This window comes from Hypanus sabinus (assembly GCF_030144855.1).
Source record: "Hypanus sabinus isolate sHypSab1 chromosome X1 unlocalized genomic scaffold, sHypSab1.hap1 SUPER_X1_unloc_1, whole genome shotgun sequence".
In the NCBI taxonomy this organism is placed as follows: Eukaryota; Metazoa; Chordata; class Chondrichthyes; order Myliobatiformes; family Dasyatidae; genus Hypanus; species Hypanus sabinus.
The window spans coordinates 765,778-777,384 of record NW_026778957.1 but is presented as its reverse complement, the minus strand read 5'-3'; the positions used below and the strand labels follow the sequence as shown (position 1 = coordinate 777,384).

Genomic DNA, 11,607 nt, shown 5'->3' with positions numbered 1-11,607 from the left:
CGTTCTCGATATTTATCGCTTGTTCAGAACATTGAAGATCTACAGAGCTCTTTGCAGGCCCTTCGGCCCACTTTCTTGTGCTGGCCACGTAATCTCCCTGGCACGTAACCCCCTGTTTTTCTAGCCTCCACCTACCTGCCCAATAGGCTCTGTTGTATCGTAGTCTACCACCGTCACTGGCCTTGGGTTCCACCCACCCACCCTCCTCTCCCTGTGTGTTACCTCTTATCTTCTTGTGCCTGCACGGATTGTTGTCTTCCGCCCTCTGGTCGAACGCCCAAGCTGGCGCCGTCTTCCATTGATCCTGTTGTGGTGATTAGTCTAGAGATTTATTGAGTATGCCCGCAAGAAAATGGCTCCCATGGTTGTATACGTTGACCTACACATATTCTGACGATAAACTTACTTTGAACCTTTGATCAGGTCATGCCAAGGAATTTGAAGTCGCTGACCCTCTCCACCTCCCATCCCTCAGTGAGGGCCGGCTCGTGGACCCCTGGATTTCTTCCCCTCCGACGTCAGCAATCGGCCACTCCTCAGGACAGGTTCTTCGATCTTCCCTCCCAATCCGTCGCTGCGCTGGGTTCGGCCAACAGCAGGTTGGCGGTGGTGACACTCGGGAATTAAGGAGCGGCCGGATCCCTCCCGTGAATCAAGCCTGAGGTACGGCAGCTTGCCCGCTGGCTCCCCGCTTCCCCCCCCTCACGTTCCCCCTTAAACGTTTCACCTTTCACCCCTAACCCATGACCTCCAGTTCTCGTCCCACTCAATCTCTACCCCTCATCATTTTGGACGCCTCAATCAATCCTCCTCAATCCAGGGAATAAAGTCCTAACCTAGTCAACCTTTCTCCATAACTCAAGGTCCCCCAAGTCCAGGAAACATCCTTGTGAATTTTACCTGTACTCCTTCAACCTGATTGACACCTCTCCTGCAGGTCGCTGGCCAAAACTTCAAGTTCGGCCTCCCCGAAGTCTTTTACAACTTCAACATAACATCCCATCTCCTTTTCTCCATACTCAGATGCATAAAGGCCAAAGGCTTTCTTTATGTACTGCGTAAGTGAATCAAAATGGCTTCTTTGTTTGTTATCAGTAAAACGGTTGTCATGCTAACTGGTGAGGGAGTGCTTTTTCTGGCAGAGTGCTCTGGGAGCTTGTTTGGGTTAAAGCTGCTGATTGTATTGGTTCGTTAACCAGTTGGGTTGGATGTCACTGTCTCTTGTGGGCCTGGGAGCTGGGATCGCACGGCCTTTTGGGGGGCGAGGAGGGCGGACGGGTGCGTCACTGACGGTCGATCACCGAGGCCGGTCCCAGGCGCACCGGCCGCCGGGGTCGGAGAAGAGCGAAGGGTGGTTGGGCGCTCGAGGGCTGAGCTCCAACCACGTTCGCAAATGAACTCTGATTGAACGCTGATAAGTTTTACCACCTTTTCTTTATTTCCTTTCCCTTCGTATCTACTGTATCGCTGTTAATCACTTAGTTCTGGTAAGATTAGTTCTGAGTGCGTGCTTGCTGAGGTAAAAAAGGTACGGTCGGTTGGTACTTTTTTCATTAATTCTGACTAATCTGGGATCAGGTGATGGGGGAGACAGTCAGAGCAGTGGGGTGCTCCGTATGCAGTATGTGGGAAGTCAGGGTCAACACAGTTGTCCCTGATGACCACACCTGCAATAGGTGCGTCCAGCTGCAGCTCCTATCAGCCCGAGTTAGGGAATCAGAGCAGGAGCTGGATGAACTACGGATCATTCGGGAGGCAGAGGCAGAGATAGATATGAGTTATCGGGAGGTAGTTACACCGAAAAGGCAGGAGGTAGGCAAATGGATGACAGTCAAGAGAGGCAGGGGGAGCAGACAGAGAGAGCAGAGCACCCCTGTGGCCGTTCCCATCAACAATAAGTATACTGTTTTGGATACTGTTGGTGGGGATGACCTACCAGGAACAAGCTGCAGTGGTCCTCTCTCTGGCACTGAGGTTGGACCCTCGACTAGGAAGGGGAGGAGGGAAGAGAAGAGACCGGTAGTGATAGGGGATTCTATAGTCAGGGGGGCGGGTAGGAGATTTTGTGGGGAAGATCGGGAGTCTCGGATGGTATGTTGCTTCCCTGGTGCCGGGGTCCGAGACATCTCAGATCAGGTGCAGGTTATTCTCGAGAGGGAGGGCAAGAATCCAGGTGTTGTGGTCCACGTAGGGACCAATGACGTGGGTAGGATGAATCAGGGGGTCCTGCGTAGTGAGTTCAGGGAGTTAGGTGCAAAGCTGAAGGGCAGGACCTCCGGGGTAACAATCTCAGGATTGCTACCTGTGCCACGTGTGAGTGAGGCAAGGAACAGAAAGATTATACAGATTAATACGTGGCTGAGAGGATGGTGCAGGATGGAGGGCTTCAGGTTTGTAGATAATTGGGCCTTGTTCCAGGGAAGGTGGGATCTGTTCCGAAGGGACGGTTTACACCTGAACTGGAGCGGTACTAACATTCTTGCAGGAAAGTTTGCTGGTGCTTCTCTGGGGCGGGGGGGGGGGGGGGGGTTTAAACTAAATTTGCAGGGGGCGGGGATCCAGAATGTGAGAGAGGATAGCGAGATGAAGAATAAAGGACAGGTGGGGACTACACGGTTCCGGAATATTAAATGTGTAGTAGAGAAAGGTGAGGCGGAACAAGTGATAAGGAGGACACATGTACAGAGGGATGGTCTGACGGAACATGGAGTTAAATGTGTTGAAAGAATAAGTAAATTTAGGAAGGACAACAAAATTCTAGGGGTGTATAGCCCGATGGGAGTTCGGGGAGCTGGGTTAAGCACAATAGGCAGCAATTTAAACAGAGAGAGGAGAAATGGGCTAAAAATTCTATATCTGAATGCACGAAGTGTCAGAAATAAGGCGGATGAGCTTGAAGCTCAGGTGCGAATGGGTAACTATGATGTTGTCGGGATAACGGAGACATAGCTGCAGGGAGATCAGACCTGGGAAATGAATGTACAAGGGTATACGTACTATCGTAGGGACAGAAATGTGGGCAGAGGGGGTGGGGTGGCCCTGTTGGTGAGGAATGAGATTCAGTCCTTTGCAAGGGGGGACGTAGGGTCAGGAGAAGTAGAGTCTGTGTGGATAGAACTGAGGAACAGTAAGGGCAAAAGGACCCAAATGGGTGTTGTCTACAGGCCACCAAACAGTAGCATGGATATTGGGTGCAAGTTAAATAGGGAGTTAACATTGGCATGTGGCAAAGGTAATGTCGCAGTAGTTATGGGGGATTTCAACATGCAGGTGAACTGGGAGAATCAGGTTGGTGCTGGACCACAGGATAGGGAGTTTGTAGAGTGCCTACGGGATGCATTCTTGGAACAGCTTGTACGAGAGCCGACCAGGGACAAGACTATTCTGTGCAATGAACAGGATTTGATAAATGATCTCGCAGTAAAGGACCCATTAGGAGGTAGTGATCATAATATGATAAGTTTTTATCTGCAATTTGAGAAGGATAAGGGCAGATCGGAGGTTTCAGTGTTGCAGTGGAACAGGAGAAACTATGGAGCCATGAGGGAGGAGCTGGCCAAAGCTGACTGGACGGATATCCTAGCAGAAAAGACAGTGGAACAGCAATGGCAGGTATTCTTGGGAATAATGCACAAGGTGCAAAATCAGTTCATCCCCCGGAGAAGGGAGGATTCAAAGGGGGGGGGAGGGGCCACAATGGTTGACATAGGAAGTCAGAGATTGCATAGCATTAAAAAAAAAGAAGTATGACAGAGCTAAGGTGAGTGGGAGGACAGATGATTGGGAAATTTTTAAGGAACAACAGAACTTAACTAAAAAGGCAATACAGGGAGAAAAAATGAGGTACGAACGCAAGCTAGCCAGGAATATAAAGGATAGAAAAAGCTTTTTTAGGTATGTGAAGAGAAAGAAGATAGTTAAGAACAATGTTGGGCCCTTGAAGAATGAATTGGGTGAAATTGTTAAGGGAAACAGAGAAATGGCAGAAGAATTTAATAAGTACTTTAGATCTGTTTTCACTAAGGAAGACACAAGCAGTCTCCCAGATGTATGGATGGGCCAAGGACATAGGGTAACAGAGGAAATGAAACAGATTGACATTAGGAAGGAAACAGTGATGAGTAGACTGATGGGACTGAAGGCTGACAAATCCCCAGGTCCAGATGGTCTGCATCCTAGGGTACTAAAGGAGGTGGCCCTGGAAATTGCGGATGCATTGGTAATCATTTTCCAATGTTCCTTAGATTCAGGATCAGTTCCTGAGGATTGGAGAATAGCTAATGTTATCCCACTTTTTAAGAAAGGAGGGAGGGAGAAAACAGAGAACTATCGTCCTATCAGCCTGACATCGGTGGTGGGAAAGATGCTAGAGTCCATTATTAAAGATGAAATAGTGGCATAAATAGATAGCAGTGATAGGATTGGGCTGAGCCAGCATGGATTTACCAAGGGTAAATCATGCTTGACTAATCTATTGGAGTTTTTCGAGGATGTAACCAGGAAGTTAGACGGGGGAGATCCAGTGGATGTAGGGTACCTCGATTTTCAGAAGGCATTTGATAAGGTCCCACACAGGAGATTGGTGGGTAAAATCAGAGCTCATGGCATTGGGGGGAAGACATTGACATGGATAGAAAACTGGTTGGCAGATAGAAAGCAAAGGGTAGCGGTGAATGGGTGTTTCTCGGAATGGCAGGTGGTGACTAGTGGGGTGCCACAGGGCTCGGTATTGGGACCACAGCTGTTTACGATTTACATCAACGATTTAGATGAAGGCATTGAGAATAACATCAGCAAGTTTGCTGATGATACTAAGCTGGGTGGCAGTGTGACATGTGATGAGGATGTGAGGAGAATTCAGGGTGACTTGGATAGGCTGGGTGAGTGGGCAGATACTTGGCAGATGGCGTTTAATGTGAATAAGTGTGAGGTTATCCACTCTGGAAGTAAGGAAGACAGATTATTATCTGAGTGGTGTAGAGTTAGGTAAGGGAGAAATACAAAGAGATCTAGGAGTCCTTGTTCATCAGTCACTGAAGGTGAATGAGCAAGTGCAGCAGGCAGTGAAGAAGGCTAATGGAATGTTGGACTTTATTACAAAGGGAATTGAGTACAAGAGCAAGGAAATCCTCTTGCATTTGTACAGGGCCCTGGTGAGACCACACCTGGAGTATTGTGTACAGTTTTGGTCTCCAGGGTTAAGGAAGGACATCCTGGCTGTAGAGGAAGTGCAGCGTAGATTCACGAGGTTAATTCCTGGGATGTCCAGACTGTCTTACGCAGAGAGGTTAGAGAGACTGGGCTTGTACACGCTGGAATTAAGGAGATTGAGAGGGGATCTGATTGTAATATATAAGATTATTAAGGGATTGGACAAGATAGAGACAGGAAATATGTTCCAGATGCTGGGAGAGTCCAGTACCAGAGGGCATGGTTTGAGAATAAGGGGTAGGTCATTTAGGACAGAGTTAAGGAAAAACTTCTTCTCCCAGAGAGGTGTGGGGGTCTGGAATGCACTGCCTCGGAAGGTAGTGGAGGCCAATTCTCTGGATGCTTTCAAGAAGGAGCTAGATAGGTATCTTGTGGAGAGGGGAATCAAGGGATATGGGGACAAGGCAGGAACCGGGTATTGATAGTAGATGATCAGCCATGATCTCAGAATGGCAGTGCAGGCTCGAAAGGCCGAATGGTCTACTTCTGCATCTATTGTCTATTGTCTAAGATTTATAAAGTGTCCTCTGTAACCGTACCTGGTGTGAGCGTGATATTGTGTGTGCGACTTTGTACTAACGTGTATTCCACAGCGTACAGGAGGCGGGGGGTGTTGGCGGGAGGGCAAATCTTCCCCTGGACATACACCAGCCTGTCGTGCAGGCGTTTCATTTACAACGCTAACTGCCTGTGACACCGCTTTCAAGCCTTTGTGAACCTGTAGCCCCCCAATCTCTCTGTTCTACCACACTCCTCACCGAGTTTGCCCTGTGTCCTGAGGGATCAGAGGCAGAGAGGGTCAGTGACTTTAAGTTCCTTGGCATTGTCACACCAAAGTTCAAAGTAAGTCCCCTGTGTCTTCCCTGAGCACCGCCACCTTCTCGCGGTGTGTTCCCGAGACCCCTAGGGAGGCCGACTGGGGTTCATTTCCCGGCAGGAGCCGCCCAAGCAGTAGGGTCAAGGGGTGGGAGAGGTTCCTGATGAAGAGGGACACAGCGGTGGAGCGAGCGGAATATGAGGACACCTCACAAGGCCAGTGAAGGCGGGGGAAGGCTGAGGCAGTGAGGTGGGCGGGGGGGGTCCCTGGTGGTCTTGCTTTCCGTGCCAACGGACCCTGGCCCCGACCCGTCCAGGGCTTGTGAGTCAGCCCCCCCCCCCCCCCACGTGAAACGGTCACACACAGGCGTTCTCCGTGAAGGGGTAACGATGAGGGTGACTTGGGGGGGGGGGGTTATATCACTACTTCCAGCGCGACCCCTCAGATAGGGAAGCAGTTCACTACCCACATGCAGAAGGACCCGGACAATATCCAGGCTTGGGCTGACAGGGGGCAAGTAACAGTCGAGCCACTCTAGTGCCGGACAATGACCATCTCCATCAAGAGAGGCTCTAAGAATCGTCCCTTGACGTTCAGGGGCATCACCGTCACTGAATCAAGTTAGGAAAAGGGGAAGTACAACGAGATCTAGGTGTCCTTGTACATCAGTCACTGAAAGCAAGCATGCAGGTACAGCAGGCAGTGAAGAAAGCTAATGGCATGCTGGCCTTTATAACAAGAGGAATTGAGTATAGGAGTAAAGAGGTCCTTCTGCAGCTGTACAGGGCCCTGGTGATACCCCACCTGGAGTATTGTGTGCAGTTTTGGTCTCCAAATTTGAGGAAGGACATTCTTGCTATTGAGGGAGTGCAGTGTAGGTTCACAAGGTTAATTCCCGGAATGGCGGGACTGTCATATGTTGAAAGATTGGAGCGACTGGGCTTGTATACACTGGAATTTAGAAGGATGAGAGGGGATCTGATTGAAACGTATAAGGTTATTAAGGGATTGGACACACTGGAGGCAGGAAACATGTTCCCGCTGATGGGTGAGTCCAGAACCAGAGGCCACAGTTTAAGAATAAGGGGTAGGCCATTTAGAACGGAGTTGAGGAAAAACTTTTTCACCCAGAGAGTGGTGGATCTGTAGAATGCTCTGCCTCAGAAGGCAATGGAGGCCAATTCTCTGGATGCATTCAAGAGAGAGTTAGATAGAGCTCTTATAGATAGCGGGGTCAAGGGATGTTGGGAGAGGGCTGGAACGGGGTACTGATTGTGGGTGATCAGCCATGATCACAGTGAATGACGGTGCTGGCTAGAAGGGCCGAATGGCCTACTCCTGCACCTGTTGTCTATTGAATCCCCTCCTATCAACATCCTGCGGGTTACCATGGACAGGAAACTGAACTGGTCTAAACACGTGGCTACCAGAGCAGGTCAGAGGCTGTGTAACTCACCCCCCGACTCCCCAGAGCCTGCCCACCATCTGCGAGGCTCAGGTCGGGAGTGTGATGGCAGACTCGCCCCTCGCCCGGATGAGTGCAGCCCCCTCAACACTCGAGAAGCCCGACACCATCCAGTACGGGGCAGCCAACTCGACTGGTACCCCTCCCTCAAGCATCCAAACCCCCCTCACCCCCACCGTTGACGGAGAGTTGCAGCAGCGTGTGCTGTCGACAAGACGCACTGCGACAGGACACCGACGTTCCTCAGGCAGCCCCTCCCGGACCCTCGAACCACCACCGTCTGGAAGGACGAGAATAGCAGGTCCCTGGGAACACCCCCCCACTTGGAAATCCCCCTCCCAGTCACTCACCATCCTGACTTGGAAACAAACCCTGTGGCTGGGTCAAAATCAAAAGGAGGCAGCCCATCACCGCCTTCGCCAAGGGCACCTGGGGACGGGCAGTAAGTGCCAGCTTAGCTGGCGACGCCCACATCCCGTAAGTGAATGAATTTTCAAAAAGCCCAGCTCGTCTGAACCAACCTTCCCCTTCCCCGTCTGTTCGCTGAGGGCCGAACGCTCCGAAACGCTGGCAGTGCAGGTGAAGACGTAGCAGCGGGCGGGGATTCCCCGGGACGCATGTTTAACTGATCGATTTATTTACAGATCAGGCACGGAACAGGCCCTCCGTCCCTACGAGGCGCGCCGCCGGGCAAAACCCCTGATCCAGTCAAAGGTTCAATCAGAGGACGCACACAGCATTCCAGCTGAGGCCCTCACTCTCTGCAGGCGTCCGCCAAACGGGGAGAAAACAGTTTTTTTAAAAAAAAAACCCCAAAGAGTGAATCGTTAGAACCACAAAGCCCCCACCCTCCCAGGCACATGCAGCAGCAAAACATTGACTCTCCCTCCCCGAGTCTTCTTCAAGAGAAAAGAATCAGCAATTACCCCACATCGTCACCACCACCACAAACCCCCAGAGCCCGTGATCAAACCCTCCCATTCACCGGTCAACCGACAACCACCGACTGACCTACTGACCGGGGCGTCTTGAATCGAACTGAATTGAATTTGACTTCTTCAAATGCATCAGGAGTAAAAATCTTCACGTTATGTCTCTGTCTAAATGTGCAATTTATAGTAACTTATTATAGATATTATGTACAACAGGACAGTCAGTATAACACAGAAACACAGTTGTGTCAGCGTGAGTTCATCAGTCTGATGGCCTGGTGGAAGAAGCCGTCCCGGGGCCTGTCGGTCCTGGCTTTTATGCTGCGGTACCGTTTCCCGGACGGTAGCAGCTGGAACAGTTTGTGGTTGGGGTGACTCGGGTCCCCAGTGATCCTTCGGGCCCTTTTTACCCACCTGTCTCTGTAAGTGCCCCGAATCGTGGGAAGTTCACACCTACAGGTGCGCTGGGCTGTCTGCACCACTCTCCGCGGAGTCCTGCGGTCCCCGTACCGGGCGGTGATGCAGCCAGTCAGGATGCTGTCGATGCTCACGGTCTTTGGACTGTGGGAGAAAATTGACAAGTACCGTTATTGTTCACACTAACAAGCACGTGAATTCATACTCTAAACACTTTGCGTGCACACCCGCTAAGTAGCCCTCACTCTCCTGAATCGCAAAGGGATTACCCGGGCCAAGGAGTTTACGCTGGCCAGGGGCTCCTTGTTGTCCTGATTCACTCACCTCGTGTTTCACACAGGGTTGCTCTCACTTGCATCTGCGATGGTTATTCTTCAAATTTACCACTCCCAACACACACAAAGCATCCACTTCTATATCCATTCCTTATCAACTCAAATAGCACAACCCCGTGTCATTGGCCACAGGTCATGTGTCTGTCCTTTACACCTTGCTATTGGCTTTGCTCCAAGCCAGCATCCATTTATTGCCCTCTTCCCATCAAGTGACCGTCGATAATCTTTTTTTGTTTTCACTCAGCAACGAGCTCGAATCACTTCAGGCAAGCGCCAACCCCCAAAATTCACAAACCTGCATGTTACAGCCAACCAGAGAACATCTTCACAAATAACTTCTCATTTGGAAACGATCTCCGGTCCGGCAGATTACCCGAAGAGTCATTGCATCCTCTTTAAAACATTGACCAAGCCCAGAACGTCAAGCTCACAAAATGGAGGGCAGAGTGTCTTCATAAGATGGCCGCCTCCATCCCCAGAGCAGACGGCAAGAACTAGGACGATTATTCCTCGATTCGTTCGAGTTCACTGATTTGTAGACTGCCATTCTTTCTGCACAACAGGACATCACTTTTGTAAGTTTGCTTTTATTTAATATTTATTGTGCTTTTTAAATTCTGTTCTTTAGGATTATTGTGTGCTTTTTATGCCTCAGCAGATCTCCGATACAGTTGTGTGTCGGTGAGTGACAATCTTGAATTTTAGGCTCGCCAAAGCCTCTGTTTTCTCAGGAGGGTAAAGAGAGCTGAATGATGCACGTCCATTCTCAGGCCATTCTACAGAAGGAGGGTAGGGATCGTCCGAACAAGCTGCACAGATCAGAAACCGCAGGAATTTTCCACAACGAACAGGAATTCTCCACAATGGGGAGTCAAATCCGCCCAAAGCATCACCAACAACAGCCTACCCACCCACACCCCCACCCCATCACGGACATCTATACAGACAGGAGCCGGTAACATAGTGAAGGATCCGACCCACCCTGCCCACGGACTGTCTGCCCCACTCCCGTCGGGGAGGAGGCTACGTAGCATCCACACCAGGGACCACCAGACTCAAAAACAGTGACTTTCCCCCAAGCAGTGAGGCTGATCAACACCTCCACCCACTGACCCACCCCTCCACAACCCCAATCACCCACTGACCCACCCCTCCACACCCCCGATCACGCACTGACCCACCCCTCCACACCCCCAACCACCCACTGACCCACCCCTCCACACCACCAATCACCCACTGACCCATCCCTCCACTCCCCCGATCACCCACTGATCCACCCCTCCACACCCCCAATCACCCACTGACCCACCCCTCCACACCCCCAATCACCCACTGACCCATCCCTACACACCCCCAGTCACTCACTGACCCACCCCTCCACACCCCCAATCACCCACTGACCCACCCCTCCACACCCCCAATCGCCCACAGACCCACCCCTCCACAACCCCAATCACCCACTGACCCACCCCTCCATAGACCCAATCACACACTGACCCACCCCTCCATCCACCCCCCACTGACCCACTCCACACCCCCCAATCACCCACTGACCCACCCCTCCACACCCCCAATCACCCACTGACCCACCCCCACACTCCCAATCACGCACTGACCAAACCCCCACACCCCCAATAACCCACTGACCCACCCCTCCACACCCCCAATCACCCACTGACCCACCCCTCCACACCCCCAATCGCCCACAGACCCACCCCTCCACAACCCCAATCACCCACTGACCCACCCCTCCATAGACCCAATCACACACTGACACACCCCTCCATCCACCCCCCACTGACCCACTCCTCCACACCCCCCAATCACCCACTGACCCACCCCTCCACACCCCCAATCACCCACTGACCCACCCCCACACTCCCAATCACGCACTGACCAAACCCCCACACCCCCAATAACCCACTGACCCACCCCTCCACACCCCCAATCACCCACTGACCCAATCCCCACACCCCCAATAACCCACTGACACACCCCTCCACACCCCAATCACCCACTGACCCACCCCTACACACCCCCAATCACCCACTGACCCAACCCTCCACACCCCCAATCACCCACTGACCCACCCCTCCACAACCCCATTCACCCACTGACCCACCCCTCCACACAACCAACCACCCACTGACCCACCCCTCCACACCCCCAATCACCCACTGATACACACCTCCACACCCCAATCACCCAATAACCCACCCCTCCACAACCCCATTCACCCACTGACCCACCCCTCCACAACCCCATTCACCCACTGACCCACCCCTCCACACAACCAACCACCCACTGACCCACCCCTCCACACAACCAACCACCCACTGACCCACCCCTCCACACCCCTAGTCACCCACCCCTCCACACACACCCAACCACCCACTGACCCACCCCTCCACACCCCCAAACCCACATACC

General features: G+C 51.9%; 1 protein-coding gene across 1 annotated transcript in view; it reads right to left on the bottom strand.

Annotated features, from left to right (window-relative positions):
- LOC132385574 (zona pellucida-binding protein 2-like) overlaps positions 1 to 7,967 on the bottom strand; it is a 139,794-nt gene extending 131,827 nt beyond the window's left edge. The window contains exon 1 of the mRNA XM_059957739.1: positions 7,844 to 7,967. Coding sequence (XP_059813722.1) covers positions 7,844 to 7,967 — 124 coding nt within the window. The remainder of the gene's footprint in view (positions 1 to 7,843) is intronic.
- Positions 7,968 to 11,607: the final 3,640 nt, after the last annotated feature.